The 25,321-nt window shown below is 44.4% G+C and overlaps 2 protein-coding genes across 3 annotated transcripts; one reads left to right on the forward strand and one right to left on the reverse strand.

Moving 5' to 3' along the window:
* Positions 1-795: 795 nt before the first annotated feature.
* Positions 796-18,691, reverse strand: LOC108603307 (inositol 1,4,5-trisphosphate receptor). Of its 2 annotated transcripts, XM_017991989.1 has the most exons (21): positions 18,455-18,691; positions 11,637-11,929; positions 11,401-11,471; positions 11,227-11,342; positions 10,381-11,173; positions 9,046-10,253; positions 8,817-8,992; positions 8,606-8,761; positions 8,396-8,549; positions 8,196-8,343; positions 8,104-8,130; positions 7,389-8,041; positions 6,560-6,818; positions 6,278-6,501; positions 3,421-6,225; positions 3,173-3,365; positions 2,998-3,120; positions 2,772-2,944; positions 2,553-2,717; positions 2,077-2,496; positions 796-2,018 (listed from the first exon to the last, which is right to left on the reverse strand). In XM_017991989.1, exons 2-21 carry the CDS (start codon positions 11,735-11,737, stop codon positions 1,452-1,454), a joined length of 8,532 nt encoding a protein of 2,843 aa, XP_017847478.1. In that variant the 5' UTR covers positions 11,738-11,929; positions 18,455-18,691; the 3' UTR covers positions 796-1,451. The 2 variants fall into 2 exon arrangements, with proteins under 2 accessions (XP_017847478.1, XP_017847479.1); XM_017991990.1 differs by lacking the exon at positions 8,104-8,130 and having other exon boundaries at positions 18,455-18,690.
* On the forward strand, positions 14,792-24,641 carry LOC108603308 (glutamate [NMDA] receptor subunit 1). The gene is made up of 15 exons (XM_017991991.1): positions 14,792-14,909; positions 19,540-19,804; positions 19,870-19,992; positions 20,803-21,027; positions 21,097-21,299; positions 21,399-21,564; positions 21,640-21,745; positions 21,810-21,970; positions 22,023-22,239; positions 22,298-22,493; positions 22,574-22,786; positions 22,943-23,371; positions 23,668-23,840; positions 23,896-24,152; positions 24,210-24,641. The coding sequence occupies exons 2-15, from the start codon at positions 19,628-19,630 to the stop codon at positions 24,492-24,494; spliced, it is 2,931 nt and encodes a 976-aa protein (XP_017847480.1). The 5' UTR covers positions 14,792-14,909; positions 19,540-19,627; the 3' UTR covers positions 24,495-24,641.
* Positions 24,642-25,321: the final 680 nt, after the last annotated feature.

Genomic DNA, 25,321 nt, shown 5'->3' on the forward strand with positions numbered 1-25,321 from the left:
AATTGGGTAAAACTAAATGGATGATGGGTAAGTAAGGTAAGTATTTTATCATTGCAGACAGCAGCGAACGACGCTTTCAACTGGAGAAACAAAGAGAGTTACATCAATAACAACATTGTTACATTAGCAACAAAAGATTGCGTTGCTCAAACTTTAGAAGGCTATAACTCAGCTATATATCGTCCGATTTGAGAGTATTATGTCTTATTATACTCGTGAGAGGCATCTTAACAAAACTGCATTTAAATTTTGAAATTTTAAAATTATTGATTTTTTGAAAAAATTCATGATGGTTACTCTTTGAATTTTTCTCAAAATCGCTAAAAAATTAAGTTGTAGAATTGAAAATGTAATGATGCAACTTTGTTTTAAATATCAATACAAGCATAAAACTGTAATCAGTTTCAAAATCGAATGATAATTATTAAAGGTATGACTAAAAAACAAATGCTGCTGTCATGTTTGATTTCAAACTTTGAGATGCTATAATTAAGTGAAAATCTGTTGCAGTTGGCTGTTTCATACCACGTTTTGTTTGCATAACAAGCATAATTAAAATGTGCATAAGTTTTATTAACTAACTTGGTTTATAACGTAACAAATCGAGGCGAAAACACAATTGCACTAACTTTTGATTTGACTTTTACGTTTATCTCTTCTCAAATTTATTTGAAACTGCATTATTATTTTGTTTTTCTGCATTTATTAATATTAGCTTACATATAGAACAGATTTTATGCTAATTAAATGTTAGCTTAAAATGAAATTAACTAACAAAACTCGTATCGAGTATAATTGGAAACGATTCAAAAACGATAATCACAATAATTAAGTGTTGTTGATTTAAATTGTGTAAATAATTTGTTGGCATTTTACTTAAAATAGTGCACTATGTTATGTATACAATTCTTCAGATCGCTGTGCGAAAAATTGGCGCCTATATAGTGTATGTATATTGTGGTATAAAAGGGTTTTCTAGATAGACGCTAACGAGTACATGGTAAATTGTGAATATAGTTTATAATGCGTAATCCGATTAACATTTCAACAGCCCAAAGTTCTCTGAGTGAGTTACATTTGTATAGGTATGCTAATGCATATATTGGTATAGTACATAGTAATATATATTTGTTGCTATATTGGAAATGATCGAGTCATGAGTTTTGCTTAAGGCAAATGTTTCTTGGAATTCGAATTTAATACTTCATGTTAAGACATGTTTTAAGTTGAATAAAAATAATAAAAAGTTTATATAAAAGTAGTTGAAGATTTCGTTTTGGAATTGTTCATGGCCATGCTACTGAGATTTTAACAGATTACAATACAAATTCAAATGCCAGAAGTTAACGACATATATTAATTGCTCTACCCAGGGGAATGTTTTCTTTTAAAACTCAACTGACTTATGCATTATGCTATGCCAAGTATCCTTGCCTATGCGCTATGCTGCCTTATTGAAACGGCATCAGCGCTTGTGCCGCCGTATTGAGCAGTCCCAGGCGCTGCTTCTGCTTGCGCTGCTCTGTCATGTGATCCTTGAGCTCATGCAACTGCGTCGACAGATTCTTTATGAGCAGCTGCGTGTCCAGTAATTGTGCCTGCATGCTGCGCAGCTCGATTTGTTCGCCATCCGCATCTACAGCGGCCAATGACATTGCGCGCAAGCGTGGAAACCATTCCAAGATGCCTGCCTTGACCATGGCATACACATAGCTCTCGGGGCCGGTGAACTCTGTGGGATCCTTGACCTTGACCAGCACAATGAAGTACAAGTAGTGCCACATATTGTGCTCGCTCTTGATGTGCTCCTCGAAGCTAACGGTCTTGTTATCGAAAGCCGAACGATTGAGCGAGCAGATAAAGCAGGTGGTCTTCAGTATAGCCTCCTTCTGCTGTTTTTCCGATCTGAGATCCGCAAAGGTATCGATAATGACACCAAAAATCAGATTCAGCACAATAATAATGACAATGAAGAAGAAGAGCAGGTCATAAATAACACGCGCCACAAACAAACCCTCCTGCAAAATGAAAAGAGCGCTGATTAGTTAAGCTTAAGCTTAGAATTCCAGACATTACCTTGCTGGATGGTGCTCTGAGTATGTCACCAATGCCGCCACCATTGCGCAGACCCTGATTCAATGTTGTCACTATGCACATGACCAACGAGTCGCAAGAACGTTCCTTAGCCTCGCCAGCAGCAGCAACATCCGCAGCTAGCTGAGCACTGCCACTCGGACAGGCGCCAAACTCATCTGGCTTGCTGCAAGTATCTGCCGGCGTCACAGGCACAGAAAGCGTTAAGGGCGTTGTTGTCTCCTGCTCCTCATAGTCCACCGAAACCAGAAAATCATCCTTGAAGAACATGTAGCCAATGATGGAGAAGAGATAGACCAAAATCAAGGCCAACACGGCGGTCAAGACAATGGAGCGACCGTTGCGCGTAACTGAACGAATCACATTGACCAGCGTCTCCTCGCGATAGACCACATCGAAGAGCTGTGGAACATTAAAGCGTTAAACAATTTGTTTATTGAATAAATAACGCAGCTTACCAGCAGCGAGTAGAAGAATGGATGAAAGATAAGTCCACAAAAGCAGAACGCTATATAAATGCAATGATAGAGCAATTGAACGTCCGTGATGATCTTAAGGAAATGCTTCTCCAGCGTGCCCTTGTTGCCCATAATGCTTACAATATGCACACTCTTGAGTGTTACCTAAGAGATCAAGACAGTAAGTAGCCGCTATAAGATGCAGTTTAAATTACGAACCGTAACCACGCCCAGCAAACAAAGTGTCGACTCCGGACCCAGCAGAAATATAAAGCGCAATATAACGGAGCCGATTAATGTGCGTATGCCGGACTCGCGTGGCAGCGTGATAACAATGACCAGTGAGAATATTAAGATTGCCCAGAATAGCAGCGAAATATGCGGGCTCAGCTCTAAAAATGAAATATAATTAACAAATGCACATACATTTTAAATGGTAGCTTACCTGGCACAGTGTTGTCAAAGGGATAAAAGAATGCCACAATCATATTGATGACCACCACGCAATTGAAGAGTATATTGCTCCATAGCGACATGTAGCTGCTAATCCAGAACAGCAGCGGCTGACCTGCAAGCAAAGTTATTAACAATAAACTTAACAAAACAATAAGCAACATTACTTCGCAGTTTCTTTTGCCATTTCATCTCGTTGAACATCTCCTCGGCCTTGTCGAAGAAGTCCGCCACCTTGGAGCCCTGATCATCGCGCTCCGCCGTATTAAGTATCTTGATTTTAGTATCTGTGGTTAGGTATTCACAGATTTCGGGTATGGGAAACACAATCTGCTCCAGCGTGCGATCGTTGCGCACAATCTTTAAAAGCAAATAGCATTAGTTTGTTATTTATTATTATTTAAATGTTACTTACTTCGATTTGCGCCGTATGCGTGGCGTAGTACATGAGCGCTTGGCTAGTCTTGGCATCGAAGCTCGCGGATTGGGGATCCTCGGATGCCTTGAGCAGCGCCGCGAGCTCTTTGTTATGTTGCGCCAGCTGATGACAGAGTATATAGATATTGTGGCCCACTTCGCGTGGACTGACAGTGGCGTCATCATCGTCGGCCGCTGCGCTAGGCTCATCCGCATCGTCCTGCTCGTCGATTAGCTCTTCCTGGTGATACGCCTTGCAGGCCACCTCGACCAGCTGCTTGGGATTCATGTTGTAGAGTATGCGCTCGGCATTTTCGCTGTCGCCGCGACTCTCCATAATGGCCAGCAGCAGCTTGGAGGCATTGTTCTTCAGCTCCAGCACCAGATCCATGCGATTCTCGCCCAGCGGATTGATATTGTTTAGTATTAAGGCTGTAATGATGTCCAAGCCGTTGGACTCGTGTGTGGCTATGCAGTTTTGGTTCTCATGGCACGGACCCTGGCAGTACTCGGTGAGTGTTTCCAGCGTTTGATTGATCAGCGCCACATTGTGCTCATTGATGTAGAGTCCAAGCAGACCCAGTCCGCCAGTGGTGGAGCCGCAAATGCAGTCCAAAAACATGAGCGTCTCCGAGACAAGATTATTGTTCGTCTTGTTGTTTTGATTGCGCAGCAGATTCTGCAAATCCGGATTGTGATTCTCGCAGAGCAGCTGCAGGAAGCGTAGAATGGGCTGCATGACGAGCACCTTGTTGGACAGCTGATTGCGCTGCTCCTTGCTGTCGCGATGCTTCTCCAGCTTCTCGGCCAGAATGTCCTCCAACGGGCTGTTCACGCTAATCGCCGAGCTCTCCTCACCCGAATGTATGTTCCGCGCATTGCCATAGGCTCTAGCTGTGGCCAATCCCGCATTGTGCAGCTCGCGCTTCAGTTCATCGGTAATAACAACGCCGTTGCTTTTGAGGCCATGCTTGCGTGAGATCTTGTCCAGCTCCAGGTTGGCATCCTGCTTGTGCTCATGCGCTTTGGCTGCTATGTCGGTGGTGTTGACCGACACCGTGGACTTGATCTCCTGCTGCGCATCCTTCATCTTCTCGAAGAACACCTTGAAGAACGCTTGATTGAGGTCATCGCTAAGGAACTTCTGGAACATGCCCTTCTGTATAATGGGATTGCCGCCCTCGAGCAGCGCTATGCCCAGCTCCACAGCCTCCACAAAGATGTTGGGCGAATGCACAGACTTGATGACCAGCTCCACTACCAAATCGGAGGCACCTTCGCGATCCAAATGGTTTTGCATTTCGTGCAGCGTTTTGCCCGCGCGCGCCAAGTACTTGGCGCCAGGTCCATGTGTCACCAAATGCAGCTGCTTGGCGGGATCCAAAGCGGCCGCCGCAGCAGCAGCTGTGGCTCTGGCTTTGTTCACCGCCGACTGCGCCGGCAGCTCCTCCTCCAGCTTGGGCGCGCCCTTGCACTGAAAGTAGCGCAGCAGCAGCGTCTGGCGCAGTGCATCGCCCTTCTCACCATAGTTCACATCAATGGCCATCATCTCGCGCAGCGTGCGCAGCACCTTGACGCACATGCGCTCCTCCTTCTCCTCCAGCAGCTTCTCGGTGTGCTTGATGAGTTTGCGTATGAAGCCGCCGCTCTCGCAGCGCTTGCGCGAATCTGTGCCCGCCGGGAAGAGCAGCTCGGAGCGATAGAGTATGTCGACCAGCAGGGAAAGCTCTGCCTCCACCACTGGCTTCAGCTGATCCTCCAGCAGCGACACTATATCCTGCAGTCCCTCGATGATGGAGCGATCCCAGCGCATTAGGCTGGCCGACTGCTGCGTCTCGTACTTGGGCTGCTTGGAGGCGAGCAGCCACTTGGTGGTCTGGCGCGTCAGCATGGCCGTCTTGCTGGACATGTTGGCCACCTGCTGCTCCAGCTCCAGCGGCACCACAATGCTGCGCATCTTGGCGGACTCGGTGAGCGTGCGTATGCAGTTCTCCACATTGAAGCGATCCGCCAGCGAGAGCCACTTGCATTGGGTGAGGCGATAGGCCGCTTGGAGCAGCTGCACGAAGATGAGCTGACGCGACTGCACAATGGTGCTCTGGTCGGAGAAGGGGCTGGAGAAGAAGCTGCTGAGCAGATTGGTCAAACCATTGAGCACATAGTTGAGCAGCGTCTTGTTGCCGCTGGCCGAGCTGTTGGCAATCAATTGATTCAAGTCGACCAGAAAGCTTTTCTCAAACAAGCTCCACATGTGGCCAGAGGCATAGATCTCCTTCATCTCCACCTCGGTGTCGATGTAGCAATGATTGAGAAAATCCACATAGGCCTCTTTCACTTCAGGCAGACACAGCGGATGACAAATGATGGTCACAATGTCGTCCAGCGACAGCAGATTATTGCACTTGATCTCCGTGTACACGTTCTTGCCCATGGTGCAGCAGGCGAGCAGCTTGACCAGCTCCACATGATACTTGAGCGGACTGTCGTCCGGCAGCTGCTGGCGACGCTGCTGCAGCTGCTGCTGCTGCATCATTTGCACGAAATGATGAAACGAGGTCTTGTCATTGTAGAACACCAGCACATCCTCGCCAGCATTGATGAGCTCCTGCATGACCATGTCCTGGCATTTGCGTATAAACTGATTCTCCGCCTTGACGATGGTTTGCAGAAACTGCAAATAGGCCACATGCCTGCCATGAATCTCGATGCAGTGCACAAAGTGCTGCACCACTTTATCGGTCACCTCATTGCACAGCGCCAGATTGTCCTTGAATATGGCGCACACTGTTTTGGCCTCCAGTATCTAAAATACGCTTAGTTAGTAGTGCATGCTATGCAAGTTTGGCTGCACTTACGCCTGGATTTAGGAATAAATCGAGATGATTATGCAGCAGCACTTGGTTCTGCTGATTGCCCAGACAAAAGTTCTGCAGAAACTCGTGCGCCAGACACATCAGCTCCTTCATCAGCACATCGTCCTTCTCATCGTACGGATTCTGCAGCAGATCCAGCACCACCGTATGCACGCCCACGTTGCGCAGCAGCCGCTGCTCGTGCTTGCGCGGCCGCACCACGGGCCCTACATAGTGACAGGAATTTACATAAGTTTACACTTTTATATAAAAACCCCTCCCTACCTGTTGTGACGCAGAATTTGTTCATGCGTATGAGTATCTCCTTGACCTTTTGATACTCGCTGCGCTGCTCTGGCGACAGCGCAGCATCGTACTCCACATTGTCGCCAGCGGCGCCAGCATCAGTGCCGCCCAGCTCGTCTGTGGCCTTGGCCTTGTACACCCAAAGCTCCGACTTCTCCACACTCTGACGCAGTATGTCCAGATCAGACTTGATCTGCTTGTACGACTCCACGTCGCTGTCCGAGACGAGCAGTTGCACCTACAAACGAAAGTTTAGTTTGGAGTACAGCAATAGAGCAGCAGGCGCTACGACTCTAAGAAATTATACATACAAAATCAAAATATCTTTCAGTGCGATATGCATTACAAGTCCACTTTAGAGTTAATTTCATTGTATGTGTGTTTGCGTGTGTGTGTGTGTGTCATGTGTGTTAAATGTGCAAAGCAAAATTTGGTTAGTATAAGTTGTGAGATGTAAGATGCAGTTAGAGATTAGTTTAGTCTCGAGCAAGTCAGCGTTAGTTGAGTTAGATCGAGAGTAAGAGCGAGAGCGAGAGAGAGAGCGAGGCATGCAAACACAAGAGAGATTGAGAGATTCAGATTTAGAAATTAGAAAGCAACGCTCTAATATACTCAACACACTCCCAATGCCCTTGCAAGACTCCAAAGGACTAACGAACTAGTAATCTACAATTCCAACTACAAAACTAAACAAAGACTGTACAATAATAAAGTCTTTGCACTAACTAAACTTATAACAAGTTACTAAGTTTAATATTAAGAGTCTTGCAAGGGTCTTCGGTATGTGCAGCAATCGCAAGACAGTCACCTGACGAAAAGCCTGCAGCACCTCCTGGCGCTGACTAAAGTGTCGGAAGAGCAAGTGCAGCGCACCTGACACCAGCGGCGCATAGTCGTGCATTATCAAATGCAGCAGCACACGCAGAAATGTGCGTCCACCCTGTCCATCTAGATCCAGATTAGCTGCATCACTGCGCTCGCAATCGAAAATGCCCTCGGCCTGCACGCCAATCGATTCCAGATCAATGTTCTTCTGTCGTGCCGCTGCTGCTGAAGCTGCAGCTGCTGCAGCAGCCATGGCCGCCTCTGCAGCAGCAATTTGCTCCGATTCCGTGCCCGGTGTAGTTGGCTGCAATGCTTGTTGCTGCTCCTCGCTGACTGTGGCGCTGCTGCTGCCTTGACTCTGTGTCATGATGTCGGATTCGTCGAACTCGCGCTTGAATATGGACAGCAGGCAGCTGATTCTGTAGTCCAATCGCACGTCCAGTATGAACTGCAGTATTTCTATAATCTTAAGCTTGGTGTCCATAACCAGCGGATATTCCTTCATTAGCTGTGATACCGACTTGCGCTGCTGCAGCGCAATCGAAGGCGCTGCCATAGCCTGACCCACTGAGCCCAAAGCCAGCGAGGTCATAACAGTGCTCATGTCGCCAATGGAGCGCAGCACGCCGCCTTCAGCTGTGCGGAAAGAAAGATGACAGCATTAGTTTGGTTGAGCAGTGTGCATATTGTGGGCTTACCGCTATTGTTGGTCTCCTCTTCGACAGCTTGTGTGGAGAGTGGAGCAAAGAGCTTAAACATAAACTTAAAACTACAAAATTGCACTACTCACAGTCCATGTCCGTGTTGACGAAGCCGCCAGCGCCAGTTGAGCTCTCCGAGACGCAGTCAAGTATGGAGAGCAGCGTTTTGGTTAAACGCAACAAATCACTGAAGCTATAGAAGCCAAAGTATATCAAATCTCTAGCCAGCTTAACCACCTATAACAAAATAAATGATTAAACGAACAAGTTTAAGGCTTTGATCATTCACCTCGAATGTTAACTTGTTCTGCTCCTGATCGGTGAACAGCCACACCTTGGTGGCCACATTGCACAAATAGTTCTCCACAAAGGCAATCGTTGTGTTGAACTTGGCGCGACATGCCTGTTTATTCTGATCCGGCTGCTGGTTCTTGCCGTCGTAGCTGCAAAGCGAACAGATTAGATTGGAAACTGCACTTAGCTTAGTAGCTTAGCTTACTCCATAATGGACATTTTCGAGGGTATTTCGCTCCAGAGACGTGCGTACTTCACAGGCGTAACTGGCTCCTGTGGATCGCGATCCACATGCAAATGCAGCATAAGACGACAAAAGGATGCGCGCAGCTCATAGGGCATCGTTTCATCCGACATGCATCTGCAGTATTTAAAAGTATAAATAATTGTTGACTTTATATAAGTTTAGCACTCACTTTAATATCAAATCAATATCCAAATGTGGCGAAAGTATATTCAGCGCCAGATACTGGCGATTGAGGCACATGTTCGAGAACAAATTCAGCTGATGGCGATAGTAGTTCAGTATAGCCGCTTCCTGCTCGCAGCCATCGGCTACACAATTGGCCAAATCCGCCATGGAGCGTGAGGACTAAAAGCAAACATTAGTAAATAGCAAAATGCAGCTGGACTCGCCGGACTTACAGGTTGTCCCTTCCACTGCAAATGAATTTCGTATTTCTCGCCCATGGCTAAAGTGTCTTCATCGCTGTGACTGCCGCTGTCCCAGGTGGTGGTGGTGGAGCTGGACTGCACATCCTCATCATCGCCAGCCACTTCAGTTAGCGTGGCTAGGCACACATCCTCGGAGGCGCCTTTGTAGCAGCGCACGGCGGCGCCACCACGCAGCGCCTTGATTTGTGTATCGATTAGTATGTCCGCATTCTTGTCGCTCAGCACGCTCTTGCAGATGAGCTCCTGGGTAACAGCAATAGCTTTGCGATTGGACACGCACAAATCGGAAAGATAGTCCAAGAAGCGTGAGTCCCAGTTGTGCATATTCTTGCGCACTAAACCCACAAACGTTTCAATCTCTGCCGCTGTAATGTGCTTCTCCAGCAGTTTGCGATTGTTGTGCAGCAGTGCGGTGATCGTATCCTCCGCCAGGATGTCATAGCCAATTTGCTTTTGCATCAAACCAAAATGCTTGGCAATGTATTCCTGATTCTTGCGATAATCCTGTTGAGAAAGCCGCAGTATGCGATAGCAAAGCCTAAAAATGTTTTTATATGGCGCATTCTTGGGATCGCTTAGCTCATCCAGCCGCAGAAAGGGACCATCGCCAGCGTTGTGTTCCTGAAAAGGTCCTTGCAGTATCTTGAACAGCTGTTTAAGGATATACTGCTCACGCAGCAGCTTCTGGCGATCGCGTATGGGATTCTTTATGGTAAACTCCAGCGCCTTGGTCTTGTTCTGCTCGTTCTCCATGCCCGCTATGAAGTAGACAATGTCCTGCAGCAGCGATATGAGCGCGCGTCGCTCATTAATCGATATGCTGCCATTGTCCAGCTTGCTGGTGACCGTAGCCAGCACCTTGCACGCATCGTTGGCAAAGTCCAAATCACGCACTTCCACTGGCGACACAGGTATGAGCGCAAATGCCTCCTTGTCCTCCTTAATGGGCGAGCAGCACACCTTGGACATGACAGGCTTGTCGTCATCCGCATCAATGGGTATCGATGTGGCATGCACCCAAGTGTTGGAGCAAATATGCTGCAGACGCACATAACTCGATTGCGGCACCAAACTATCCGGACGCGCCATCGTCGTGGCATCCAGCACAAATACCGAAGCAATGTCCGCCGAGTGCGGCACGGACACCAAGCGGTACTGCTTGCTCCTGGACTTTTCACCTGCAATACAATAGAAATTTAAATCATTTTGCAATATTATTTAGCTTAAATTTAGAAATTTTTGAATACATTCATTGAATTTCAATACAAATCGTATCTCAGTCGATTGATTTACAGTTTTATTTACCATTCATAGTGGAATTCATAGTGGCGCCAATGCCCGAGTCCTTGCTGCAGTCGCCCAGCAGCGATTCATGTGCGGCCAATGAGGCAGAGTGCTCGGCTACATCGCACTCCAGCTCGGCAGCCAAATAGTGTCCCGTGGCCAGATGCTTGAAGCGATAGAGTGAGTTCCAGTCACCAGCACCACCTCTACACGAATCATGCTGCACCACTTCAATCTCCCACAGCGCCTTGCTGCTGGTGGCGGCCGTGGCGCTAGTGCGTCCAGTGGTGCGCAGAAAAACGTGATATTGCTTCTTGTACTCGTCCATGGTGAGAAACTTTTCCTGCTCGGCATGAAACAGACGCACCACATCGCCGCCCTTAAGTATCAAATCCTGATTCTCTTTGTGCTCCATGAAGAGCGAGATTTTCCACGATGTGGATGAGTTGAGCACGTTGACTTCCTTGCAGCCCGGATTGTCGGGCAGCTCATAGTTGGCAGCCACATGCAAATTCTGCTGATCCGCATTCACCGGACTGAGTATGACCTTGTCGCCCACCACCACATAGTCGCCCACTGAGCGCAGCTTATAGAAGGGCTTGATATAAAACCAGGAGCCCTCATTGCCATTGGCATCCAGATACACACGCATGGCATTCTTCTCCAGCAGCGAGGGCAGTCGCTTGTTCACCGTCAGATATTTGTTGGACTTCAAGTGGAGCAGCTGCACAACTGCACGTCCGTATTGTATGGACGTGCCCAGCAGCTTTTTGTTCTCCGTTTCGTTCTGTTTCTTCTCGATCTCTGCCGCATGCTGCAACAACAAATAAATGAGTAAAGCAACTCAAGTGAGCAACTGTAACTTACATGCAGACGCTTGAGCAGATTGGGGTCTGTATTGGAGCTGGCGGATTGCTTGGCTGCTTTCCAGAATTGTTTTTGTGCAGAATAACGATTCATGGGACATATCTTGATGAGACAATCTGTGGGCAAGAGCAAAGAGTTAAGCTTATAATTGTGCTTGCTATAAATGCGACTCACCTCGAAACTTCTTGGGCGGACATGTTAGGTCGCCAGCCTCCGGGCACACAACCGTACGATCATCCACCAGGCTGTAAATAAGTAAATTAAGTGTTAACTAACAACACTCAGACACTCAGCAAAGCGTGCAACTGAGCAGAGAACTCGAGTTCCAACGCAACAGTTGCAGAGCTTTCAAAGATCCTAACAAGTACTACTTAGGCGTATGTATGTGTGTGTGTGTGTGTGACACTTACCCGAGTGTGCTCAAGAAGCCGCAAACGCTGCCCTCCGCATAAAGCGAAACAATGTCGCCCAAGTGAAGGAAGCTCGCCGAGCCAATTATATTGTCGCCCATGGTTTGAAGTCTATGTGGGCCTCAACAATTGCACAATGTGTATATGTGACTTTCTCTCTCTCTCTCTCTCTGTGTGTGTGTGTGTGATAATTCCCGCGGCGCCTGGCTTATTGCAATTGTTTTGTTTGCAGCCGGTTACGCGAGTTAATTGCCACAGATTTGTCGCTGTCCTCGTTTAAGTGCGCGTATGTCCTGCAGAGATAAAATAACATATTATGAACTCTTTATTTACACAAAATTTATGTTTCATACACATACTAAGCGCTTGCGCTTTGCTTTAATTATATGCTATTATATAATTACTCAGTTATCGCGGCTTATCTATATAATTTATCAATTGCTTTCACAGTCATTGACCTAGAGCATGTGGGCGGCGTAACAATTTTGTTTCAACTAATGCAATGTAATGTATAAAATATGGAAATAAATGTAACAGACACATGGTCATGGGAAACAATTGCATTAGGTTATGCATCAATTAAATTTATTATTTCGATTTACATCAAATTAATGAGGGAAAAGCTGCTCGCTTAGCCCACAGTGCATAAACTACGTATGCTTAATATTTTATGTTTTCAATTGTACTAACTTATTTAACAATTAAATTTATTTTATCGATTTACATTTAGTAAATATTAAATTAATGTGCGAAAAGCTGCTCGTTTAGCCCCAAAGTGCATACGCTACGTATACTTAATATTTTATATTTTCAATTGCATTAATTTCTTTAACAATTAAATTTATTATTTGCTAAATTAATACGCGAAAAGCTGCTCGCTTAGCCCACAGTGCTACGTAGCTACGTATACTTAATTTTTTATGTTCTACATTTTATGCTTTTCATGATTTGTCACCATTGTCTATAGATAATGGCTGCATTGTTGTTTTCGCTTTTGTTCGTGTGTACGCCCACTCAAAAAATATAAATCAAGTGTACACACATTTGTTGCTACAGTTGTCATGACTTTCTCCTAAAACTTGAACAGCTTGCAGTGATTTAAGGTCATAAGGCTAATTTCTGTGGAATTTCTTCAAGCTGCTGCTCACATTCTAACTGTTGATTGTGTTCATAACACAACGCAGCACACGACTGACATATTAATGAGCTATCGAGAGCTTAACTATCAATTGGCATAGAGCTCGATTGAGCTTGACAGCGCCTTTCATGTTGAGCATATTAAATGGCAGCCAATTATGCTTGCGGCCAATTAACATAAATCCCTTGCCAAGCAGCTGCCTACACCGAAAGCGAAAGGAAATTGAAATTTTTTATTTATAAGACTGACAGACAACTTGGCTTAAAAGGAATTTAATAGAATCCGTACACTCAAAAAGTTTGCATGTCACTCACACGTAGCACACAAGGATAACCCTTAGGGGAGACAGGATACATAAATGGAATTATGTTTTTAAATCAAGCCACACACATTCACTTGTCTGAAAAGTTTGCGTTTGTGATTTGTATAAATTAATTTTGAACGCTCACAGCTGTTAGACAATTAAATTAAAAATTTATTTAAAATTGCATAAATTTAATTAACAGGCAATTCAATTGAATTCCGTGCGCAATCATAATAATCAAACAACTTCCCACACACACACACACATGATTAGATAAACACACACACATATGCACATGGAGTAATTATCAAGCGTCTATTTAGATTTTTAGCCTATTTTTTTTTTTTTTTCATTGGTTTTTTTTCTGCTTCTGGTACGGAAGCTGGCCAGGTGTACATTTTCATGCTCTGGCCCCAAAAAGAACAAGAGCAGCGCCACTTACACACAATTTTCACAAGTTTTCACACAATTTTTCACACGTAAACAAAACGCAAAGCACTATAGAATTTTTTGTTATAGATTTTTTAGCTCAATTTAGTATAAATTATTGGCGCGTTTAAAGAATTTACCAATGCTTGTGATTAATTTATGCCAAACACTCAGCACTCAGCGGTTTGGTCTCAATGCTCGACTGCCGACGGCCAGCGCTCAAATGAAAATGCTGGAAAAGCTCAAGCGCCCATCCGTGGGCAAAAGCTCAGGCAAGCTCTCGCTCCCAGAACTAAGGCAGTGGGTCGTGCAGCTTTCGCTGCTTTGAGTGCTTTCTTTGCTACAGTTTTAGTTTTTTCAATTTGCACGCCCAACTTTTGCTTTTGCTTTCATTCATGTGTCGCTTCCGCTCTGCGTTGCCTGCACGCATCAATGCCAAGTTTATAGTGGATACGCCTTTGACTTGCTTGCACACGCTTGAGCTGAGCTGCGATGAGTTAAGTTGAGCTGAGCTCAGCTTATTTGATTTCACTGCTAACACGGCGGCGACAAAAGACATCCGCCTGGGCTGGCAACGACAATGCAATTGCCATTAACGGGTCAGGGTCGTGTCTCTGACAATTAAACTCAAGTCTGTTGTTGCTGCAGCTTTGCTTGAGTGGCACTCGCGCTCTCTTGCCTGTTGCTTGAGTAGCAGAAAAGTTTAGCGCAATGCTAATGGAAAACTAAAGAGCATTTAACTCAAGGACGCAGCATGAGGCAGCAATGCAAGGCTTTAAATTGTTAAAGTAAATTTTTTTATTTTGATAATTTGAAGAATTGTCAAACTATGTTAATTGTTCACTATTTATCGCTTTGTTTTTAGCTACTTAGCTGCGCTCATTATCGGGCTGTCAATGTGCTAAACTAATTAGACAAATGCAAATTAAAAACCAATCAATTCTAGCGCGCATTAGCAGCAAACATTTCACACACACACACGCACACAATAACAACAAGTGGTTGGCTGAACGCACATGCGATGGAAATTGAAATGGAACAGCTGAGAGCTCGAAACAAACAAAACAACAAAACGTAATGCGTGCAAAAACAAAAACATGAAACGAATTGGGAAATCAAACGATTTGTTTACATGAGCGCAGCGCAGGCGCAGCTTAGCTTTTGTCAAGCTTACAAGCTTACATGGCATAAAGCTCGCTGCTGCAAAAGCTTTGAGGCAAAGCACAGGCGGGTAAAAGTTTTGTGTCTCGCCAACGAAAGGGACATTCAGTAGTTAAGCAACGCGCAAAGCGCACAGTCGTCGAAATCCTAGAGCAAACTCCTTACAGCATCAGTGGTGCTTAAGGCAGGCCGCGTTCGTTGCAAGGGGCAGAGACAGCGACACAGCGACGAATGTGCCACGGTGCGTATGAGAAATTTGCGCGATTGTTGACCGTTCACTCAGATTGCTGTTGAAATGAAAAACTTGTGCTTTTACAAACTTGTTAAAAATCATACAGACAAAATAAATACGACAACAGCAAAATTGAAGAAATTATAAAACAATTCATTCATGCCCAAATTTGCAGTAAAAAGTTGAAAGCAGCCAAAGCAAGACCAAACACTGTGGCCAAAAACGATAAAAAGTTCCCAAGCGCTGAGCGCTGTAACTGTGTGTGTGTGTGTGTGTATATACGCGCGTGTGTGTGTGTGTATTTGTCTGTGTGCGCGGCAGCTAAAGAAAATAGAGAAAGCAAAAGCATCCCGTAGGAGTGGCACACAGACACACATAAAAGTGTTTGCATAACTTAAGGCGCACACACACACACAGAGAGCGAGATACGTATTTAAAATAAAGTGTATATACTATAGAGCTAATTTAATTTAATGCACAGATATTTGGCAACAAAGCAAAGCGATAAACGCGTATTGCAAAATGATAAAAATCTAATATAAACACACACACACACACACATATATATATATATGTATATGTATGTATATAAATGAAAGGCGTGGCCTCGCAGCAAAACACACACTATGGACTCAAGCAGGACAGCCCAGTGTGTTGTATTTAGCGTCGTTATTGGCGTCCTCATAATTTGCGCTGGCTTTATAATTTATATATTGATTCATGTGCTCTGAACTAAATTTGGCCAATCTATGCATAAAACACTTATTGGCAATTGGCAAACAAGCAGCGAATCGGCAACGCTTGAAAGCAGCTGGGCACTAAACAAGGCCCAATAACTGGCTTAAAGGTTTGCTCTCAACTCAATGAAGCGCAACGTTAGGCGCTGGTAAAAAGGAAAATGTGTACACATATGTTTAACAGTTCGTGTGTGAAAAATGCGCCTATGCCCTCACGGGAAAGCATCTCAAACACTCAACACTCAAATACTCTGCTCGTCAATATGTGTGTTTTGTACTATTAAAAATTTGCATAAATTGTGCAAATCTCGCTCGCGTTTTATTTGCTTAACAATTATTTGGCAGTAACTCAAACAGACATTAGACATTGATGAAGGCTAAGTACGCATACATATAGAATTTGAAACTTGCTGCGCAAACTATGAAACTCTCTCTCTCTCTGGCTAAAACTAAAATGTATTGTTCAACGCACAAAAGACGGACACACACAATCAGTTTTTGGGAAATTCAAGTCAAGTCTTGAACACTTTAGAAAATGCTTGCTGCTTGTTGTTGTTGTTGTTGCTTGTCCTCTGCTTAGTTATTGGCTTAGGCAGCTTTCGGGGCTAAGACAGCGCACAATAAAGGGATAAAAGGTTAAAGTAACAGGAGCACATAGCTATAGCTACAGCTAAATAAAATATTGTAGTATAGCAAAGTCCTTTTTGGGGCACTCTTTGATTGAAGCTTTTGTGTGTGCAACAATTTAAAGGGGCACATGGGATGGGCGTGCGGCAGGCAGGCAATCCCCTTATAGCACATAAAACAATTGTCGTTTATTTTGGCAAATTCAATTACACTGTAAAAGGACGACGAAATTGTTGTGCAGCACATCCTGTTTGTGTTAGGGCTCAAGGATATCCTGGCACTCTGATTGCATCCGCAGCTGCCGTAGCAAGCATTGATATGTATATAAATTAGTTATTCTCCACACTCAAGTCAAATAAATTGAACTGCAAAATTGTTCAATACCAAACTGCACCTGTGTCCATTGAGTCAGCCAGAATTAAAATTGAGTAACCATCGTTTTAATTGAGTCGCATCCTCATCAATCATTTGATGCGCGCACATGTTGAACAGATTAAATATATGGTAAATACATATGAACACACATATTTAGATGCTGCATTTGTTATTTTGCAACTGTCTGTTCGCATTACACAAAAGCCGCCGACGAGACGCGATGTCCGTCACAGTCAGTTTCAATCAGAGACCCGCTCACAACGACGACGACGACGACAACAATAACAAAAATACCAATTAAACGAAATGTAAGCCATGGCACGTTCGCTGCTGCGAATCCGTCATGACAAAAGCGCCACATAAACAACAAACGAACAGCGCATAGCGTTAATGAGTGAGCAGCAGCTATAGTGTGCGAGAGAGAGGGCAATATGTAAGCCTGTTGTTATGTCGAGGCGAGGCGAGGTCTTGGTCTTGCACAATACCTATGTTCAGTTCAGTTGGCGACAGCTAATCAACTATTTATAGCCTATTAATAAGAAATTCGTGCAGCTTTCAAGGCGAAAGGATATGCTCAACAACAGAGTGCCTAGAAGCAGGCTATAGAAAATTAACTAGCAGTAGCTTAAGCAAGCTGCTGAGCATTTAACTTAAACTATTTGCAATCTTTATAGCTCATAATTTAAGCTGAGCTTAGCTCACATATGCTTAAGCAGCTGATTGCTCTTTTTATTAAACGTTAGCCTTAATATTTTATATGCTTTTATACTAAATGAATATATTCAAGTGCAGCAGACTGCAAAGTTGCTAAAAGAATTATTCGCTTTCACTCAATTAAGCTGCAAATTATGTACATACATATAATATGTACGTGTATGGGTGTGTGTGTGTGTGTTTGCATTTAATGCATAACTCAAAGTACTCTCGATAGCTCAGTCATTGATTTTTGTTGAAAGTTTAATTGAGTCGTCATCGGCAGCTCGCAACGCGCTTGAAAATGCTGCGAACACGTGTGTGTGTGTGTGTGTGTGTCTCTGTGGGTGCACGCAAAAAACAAAGTGGAATAAAAAAAATGCTAAATGCAATGGGCTTTGCCGGCGGCGTCGGTATCTGCTGAACCCAACAGCACACATGCACACCTCTACCCACCGCCCTTCACCCTGTTGCCTCGTCATTGCACATGAACAACAACTGCAAGCTTTGCAGTGAGTGCAACAGCCCATTGAATCGTATGCGAAAGCTCACTCACTCACTCACTTCAGTGTCTGCTATCTCCGTCTAGCAGCTTGGCAAGAATGCGGCGCTAGCGCTTAATTAAGCACGCGTCTCGTCTCGTCTGCCTACAGCTGGCGCCCTCTTTGGTTTGGTTTTACAGCGGGAGTGGGAGAGCGAGCATCGTCGCTTTGTTGTTGATGTGTTTGTAATTGATTCTGAATAGGCAGTGAACGAGTTGATTTTCCTTTTATTTTTTCATCAGCTGTGTGCGTGTTTATTTGTGAGTGTGTGTGTGTGTGGCTCTTGTGTGTGTGTGTGTGTTTTCTTCAATTATTCAACGTGAAAGCAAACTTGTTTTAAGCAATTACTTGTGCTGCCATTGTACGCTTATCAAAAGACTTGCCTTTTGACCCAGTTACAAGTGCACTAGACCCTTATGAAAGCCACTTAGCCGTGCCCAAGCCCCAAACACACTGCAAGCCATGCGAGGCGTCCAGCTGAGCGTAGTCAACAGGTGGAACGAGTTTTTCATATGTATACACAGTATGTATATATAAGTATATTTATGTGAAGCGTTGCAAATTGGCATTTAGTACTTACAATAACAGTAATTGCTTGTCCGCTGATAATCCAAATGATTATAATTATTTTAACGCCACACTGAGATTTACGTTACGCCTAATCATTTGTTTTCTATTTTGCATTTGCTTAAATCATTGGCCAGCAATGTTTATCGGCACTGCCCGTATACCGAAATCAAATTAAATTGCAAATTAAATTTTATGGCCGCACACTCATAGACAGACTCGAAGACACTCGAAGAGGCGCTTGAAAGAACTCAATATATTTTTCACCTTGAGTGCGCGCACTTAACCACAAAAAGCGCAAAGCAAAAGCAAAGTACGGCAAAGGCTGTACAATAATAACAATAACAATAGCAATAGCAATGTTTGAGCAGAGCCAGCGACAAAAACAAAAAACACACGCGCCAACAATTCCGTGTTAACAATTCCGTCGCCCCCACGCCCCACTCGACCCGCTGGGCTAGCTTTTGAGACACTGCTGGCGGCAACGCGGCAGCGAACACAAAACAAAAGAAAAAACAAACAAAACGGGCAAACAATTGTCAATTTTCAAATACAATTTTCACATATTTCCATGCGCTTTTACACAATTATTATTATTGCTATGCAATCGTTATGTTAAATCACACACTTTAGTAATATTTAGAGGCGAATATATGCTATTTAAATAGCAACGAACACAAAATGAAAAACAAACAAAAGCAGCAAACAATGGTCAATTTTCAATTACAATTTGCACATATTTCCAAGCAGATTTTCATAATTATTATTATAATAATGTATTTATTATATTAAGCCACGCACTTTAGCAATATTTATAAGCGAATATACACTATTTATGTACCCGTAATATTAAATATTATTTTTTACGCGAAAGCGTGAAACGCGTCTAAGTCTAACAAGTGTCAAAAACATATGATCGCAATTTTCTTATCGTTGGATCACAGTTTGAGAGCCAGCGCTCCAAAGCGGGCGAAAGTTTTGTGTGTACTTAGCGGTTAACCGGTTAATCGGCCTATCGTGCTCACGATCAAGTGGCGGCAAATATTTGAATTTTAATTTTCAAAGCGAAACGTTTTACAACGTTTTTTTTTATTGCAGAAAATGCCCAAGGCGTAGTAGTCGATGCACAAAAAGGCACAGGAATCATTGCACACAGCTACATTTCCCCAAAGTCTATTGTATGTAAATGGCAGCCCGCAGCAATATGGCTGCTGCATTTGTTTATCAGTTGCTTTTGTGTGCGGCGGCTGCTATTGTTGTAAACGCACAAAGGCACACAGCTTCGGATAATCCCTCCACATACAATATAGGCGGTGTATTGAGCAATTTCGACAGCGAGGAGCATTTTCACACAATAATATCGGTAAGCAATAGCATAAGTATGAACATTATTTTAATTGTACATCAATTACTCTAACTCGATTGCAGACGCTCAACTTTAATCAACAATATGTGCCACGCAAAGTCACCTACTATAATAAAACCATACGCATGGACAAGAATCCAATTAAGACGGTATTCAATGTCTGCAACAAGCTTATTGAAAAACGGGTAAGTAAACACAAGAGCAGCAAAGAAGCTGCAACTGTTGAAGGAGACAGTTCAAATGCAATTATAGCTGCCACATCCTGTGGCGTGGGCATGGGCATGGGCCTCGTGCTCAGCCGTTGCTCTGCATTTCAATAATTCAAAAGGAAATTATTCGGAAATGAGTCAATGACAAGCGGTAATTCACCAATACACACACGTTGGTGCTGGCTGCCTACGGACTTATTGGCAGCATCTGGGATTTAGTTATGTATTATGAATAACCGTCTTTTAAGGCTTGCGCAGTAAATGTTTTGAGTAATGCCGAACAAGCTTTATTGCGATGATATTTATGTTTTCGTTTACTTTCACTTTAGAAGCTTTATTGCAAGCAGTTGGCAAAGCTCATAAAACCAAGTTTAGCCACAGTTCATAAAGTTTGCAACAAAAGTATTGGCGGGGGGGACTCATTTATCACAACATAAGAACTGAATTCACAGCTCTTCGCAGTTGGAATTACGTTCGCGCAATGTGCCATTGTCATTTATCATGCTAACATCGAGAGCAGGATGTGGCCATTTTTAACCTTTCATTATACGCCCAGGAGAACAAATCAGTGTCAAGTCAGTTGCCTGCAAATGGCACCACATCCCACATATATATTCGGCAGTCAATTACCAGCTCCTGGTGACGCCTGCTGACGCGACGTCCAATTCGATTTACACTTCCGCTTGTCTGACGATTGCCTCAGCCTCCTCCTCCTCATCTCCCTTTGCGCGTACATTTCGCATTACTCATTTCCATTGAATTGACGCTTGGCGTGGCGTTTTTCAGGTCTACGCCGTTGTCGTTTCGCATGAGCAAACCCTCGGTGATTTGTCGCCGGCTGCTGTAAGCTATACGAGCGGCTTTTATTCAATTCCCGTCATTGGCATATCCTCGCGAGACGCAGCCTTCTCGGACAAAAATATACATGTCTCCTTTCTGCGCACTGTGCCCCCCTATTACCATCAGGCGGACGTTTGGCTCGAGCTGCTCAGTCACTTTCTATACACCAAGGTAAGCAGCCAGCCACCCTCTCAGCTTGCGAGCTCTTAACTTATGGCATGCTCATTGCCCCATCGATAGGTAATCATAATTCACAGCTCCGATACAGATGGACGCGCCATTTTGGGTCGTTTCCAGACCACCTCACAGACCTACTACGATGATGTCGACGTGCGTGCCACTGTCGAAATGATAGTCGAGTTTGAGCCCAAGCTGGAAAGCTTCACCGAGCATCTCATTGACATGAAGACGGCACAGTCCAGAGTGTATCTCATGTACGCCAGGTGAGCACTAAATTATTTGGAATGATTAATCGTCGCATTTGTATTTGCATTTCCATTTGAATAAACCGTTGAGCGCTAAACATTTTGTTTAACCCGCAGCGCCGAGGACGCTCAAGTGATATTCCGCAATGCTGCTGAATTTAATATGACGGGCGAAGGTCATGTGTGGATTGTGACGGAGCAGGCGCTGCATGCGAGCAATACGCCAGCCGGCGTGCTTGGATTGCAGCTGGAGCATGCCCACAGCGACAAGGGACACATTAGAGTAAGTAAACCACAATACCAGCCCAGGGGAGCCGCTGGGGCACAGCTTAATTATGCATGATGTTGTGTCTTGTAGGACAGTGTATATGTGCTGGCCTCGGCTATTAAGGAGATGATTTCAAATGAGACCATTGCCGAGCCACCCAAGGACTGCGGTGACTCTGCCGTCAACTGGGAATCAGGTTTGTGTGTGTGTGTGTGCTGGAGAGACGCTGCTTACAATATTAATGCCACAATTTGTTGCAGGCAAGCGACTGTTTCAGTATCTCAAGACTAGAAACATTACGGGGGAGACGGGTCAGGTGGCATTTGATGATAATGGCGATCGCATTTACGCCGCCTACGATGTTATCAATATACGTGAAAATCAAAAGCAGCATGTGGTGGGCAAGTTTAGCTACGATAGCGTAAGTAACACCTTTGAGTATTGGAGCACTTTAAACATGGTCTCAGTTACAGCTGCGTGCCAAGATGCGTATGCGCATTAATGACAGCGAGATTATCTGGGGCGGCAAGCAGAAGCGCAAGCCGGAGGGTATAATGATACCAACGCATCTCAAAGTGCTAACCATAGAGGAGAAGCCTTTTGTCTATGTGCGTCGCATGGGCGATGACGAGTTTCGCTGCGAGCCAGACGAACGTCCCTGCCCGCTGTTCAATGCTAGCGATGCTACTGGTCAGTTGCAATTAAATTTTTAAGCATTGCTAGATTAACTTTGCATCTTGCACTGCAGCTAACGAATTCTGTTGCCGTGGCTATTGCATTGATCTGCTCATCGAGCTGTCCAAGCGCATTAACTTCACCTACGACTTGGCGCTCTCTCCCGATGGGCAGTTCGGACACTATATTTTGCGCAATAGCAGTGGGGCGATGACGCTGCGCAAGGAGTGGACTGGTCTCATTGGCGAGCTTGTCAATGAACGCGCCGAGTAAGCTTGCAAAGTCCTCAAGTTGAAGAACTTTCTGCAACTCTAACTGTGCTTTACTAATTCTAATCTTTCGCTTTTAGCATGATCGTTGCACCACTAACCATCAATCCGGAGCGTGCCGAGTACATTGAATTCTCGAAACCATTCAAATACCAAGGCATTACAATACTCGAGAAGAAACCGTCACGATCGAGTACTCTTGTGTCTTTCTTGCAGCCATTTAGTAACACGCTATGGATCTTGGTAATGGTGTCTGTTCATGTTGTGGCGCTCGTGCTCTATCTGCTGGACAGGTACGTAAATTCCCAAACATAAATTCAAATATTCCCAACTCACCCAACTCGTTGCATTCGGCGGTTGAAAAGCAGCGATCCCCTAGCCAAGGTTTCATTTGTTTCGCACTTGTTGCACTTTTAGCACTAAATATTATTCCATTCTCTAACACTTAGATTCTCACCGTTTGGACGCTTCAAGCTGTCGCACTCGGACAGCAACGAGGAGAAGGCGCTGAATCTTAGCTCGGCCGTGTGGTTCGCTTGGGGCGTGTTGCTCAACAGCGGCATTGGCGAGGGCACGCCACGCAGCTTCTCGGCTCGCGTGCTGGGCATGGTCTGGGCTGGCTTTGCTATGATCATCGTTGCCTCATACACTGCCAACTTGGCTGCGTTCCTTGTGCTGGAGCGTCCGAAGACCAAGCTAAGCGGCATCAACGATGCACGTCTGCGCAACACAATGGAGAACTTGACTTGCGCCACTGTCAAGGGCTCATCGGTGGACATGTACTTCAGACGGCAGGTGGAGCTATCGAACATGTATCGCACCATGGAGTCCAACAACTATGTGACTGCCGAGCAGGCCATACAGGATGTGAAGAAGGGGTACATGCAGCTCGCTCTCTATAGGCTTTAGGCTCAATCGCATGATCCAACTAACCAGCAACAGCCAACTACTCCTCACTCTCTCTCTCTCTCTCTCCACTTCACTCAGTACAATTATTTAAACTCTCTATTTCTCTGTCTCGCTGTTTAACTTTCCAGTAGCCGTAGTTATGTCATAGTCCCCGTATTTACGTAATCTTCCCTTAAAGTGTAACTCTTTTCTATACTCTTGCATTTGTTGTTACGTTTTAAACTATTGCGTTTATTTTGTACTAATGTCTGCATAATATTTGCAGCAAGCTGATGGCTTTTATATGGGACTCATCGCGTCTGGAGTACGAGGCCTCCAAGGACTGTGAGCTGGTCACAGCTGGTGAGCTCTTTGGACGCAGTGGCTATGGCATTGGACTGCAGAAGGGCTCACCTTGGACGGATGCAGTAACGCTGGCAATACTCGAGTTTCATGAAAGTGAGTAGAATTAATCTAATATGATTGCCATAGATTTAAACAAATTGCTTTGCAGGTGGTTTCATGGAGAAGCTGGATAAACAATGGATCTTCCATGGCAGTGTGCAACAGAACTGCGAGCTGTTTGAGAAAACACCCAATACGCTGGGGCTCAAGAATATGGCAGGCGTGTTCATATTGGTGGGCGTGGGCATTGCTGGCGGCGTGGGTCTGATTATCATAGAGGTGATCTATAAAAAGCATCAGGTGAAAAAGCAAAAGCGTCTGGACATTGCCAGGCATGCGGCCGACAAGTGGCGTGGCACTATAGAGGTAAGTCCTAGTACAAACCCAGTTATGAGCATCAACAAATGCTTGACTTGCTTGCAGAAACGAAAGACCATACGCGCCTCTTTGGCCATGCAGCGACAGTATAACGTGGGTTTGATGGCAAGCCATACGCCGGGTACGATTAGTTTGGCTGTCGATAAGCGGCGCTTTCCACGCTTGGGACAGCGCCTGGGACCGGAGCGCGCCTGGCCCGGAGATGCAGCCGAGGTGCTGCGCATACGCAAGCCGCATGAGCTGATGGTGAAGCCGCGTCCAGCACAGAACGCATTGCCGCCGCGCTACTCGCCCGGCTACACTAGCGATGTTTCGCACTTGGTCGTTTAAGTTAACATTTATGCCTTGGGCACAGAACAACGATATCCAAAGATATCATAGTTATAATATTATAAACCATTCCATTGCTCATTACCTGAATTTGTACATGATGAATGAATATTTGGCACTGGATGCGAATTGGCGCCAGGAACTCAAACAGAGTCTAGTTGTATTTATAATATATATATATATATCTATATATTTGTATATGTAAAGTTATATGAATTGCATTTATTTTATTGCAGAGTTAAGTTTGTGTAGTTGGCCATAGATTTTGATAGACATTTGTTCAAAACGTCTGCGAAACATTCGCGTCTGCTTTCAATGTTGTTAACTAACTGTTTAATTTAAACGCTTTGCTTGAACCTAACAGCTAAGAATGTTTCCCAATTGTTTTGACCTAACTAAACTCTAACCGATATAGCTACTCCCACTCGTTGTTAAGTATATGAAATATGAACTCATCGCAACTCATTTACACAAAACCCACCCATTGTTATATAGGGTATAAACTCGAAAGGGCCACAACAAGAAACGCTCCGATTTTCTGCCACATTAAATAAATATAGATATACCCCAAGTCGGGGCTATCATAAAGAAGTAAACACTTAAAACAAAAACGTCGGTTCTATGCGGAACGCAGACAATTAAAACCGATTACTTATAAACTACAGACAGTAGCTTAAAATACTGCAAGCTTAACTAAAATATGAATCTTAAAATATGTATCTTAAACCAAATACCTTGAAATGTCTATATTATATACACATACATGTATATTAAGTGTGAAAGTTAACAGCATAAATGTGAATCAAACAAACAAACATGAAAAATTT

The sequence above is a fragment of the Drosophila busckii genome, chromosome 3R (assembly GCF_011750605.1).
Source record: "Drosophila busckii strain San Diego stock center, stock number 13000-0081.31 chromosome 3R, ASM1175060v1, whole genome shotgun sequence".
Lineage (NCBI taxonomy): Eukaryota > Metazoa > Arthropoda > Insecta > Diptera > Drosophilidae > Drosophila > Drosophila busckii.

Coding starts and splice junctions, on each gene's coding strand:
- LOC108603307 (XM_017991989.1), bottom strand. CDS start 11,737: ATGGGCGACAATATAATTGGCTCGGCGAGCTTCCTTCACTTGGGCGAC. Junction 8,042..8,103: donor AGAGGAGACCAACAATAGCG/GTAAGCCCACAA, acceptor CTTTCCGCACAG/CTGAAGGCGGCGTGCTGCGC. Junction 2,718..2,771: donor GTTTGCTGGGCGTGGTTACG/GTTCGTAATTTA, acceptor TTGATCTCTTAG/GTAACACTCAAGAGTGTGCA.
- LOC108603308 (XM_017991991.1), top strand. CDS start 19,628: ATGGCAGCCCGCAGCAATATGGCTGCTGCATTTGTTTATCAGTTGCTT. Junction 21,971..22,022: donor GCAAGTTTAGCTACGATAGC/GTAAGTAACACC, acceptor TCTCAGTTACAG/CTGCGTGCCAAGATGCGTAT. Junction 23,372..23,667: donor ATACAGGATGTGAAGAAGGG/GTACATGCAGCT, acceptor TAATATTTGCAG/CAAGCTGATGGCTTTTATAT.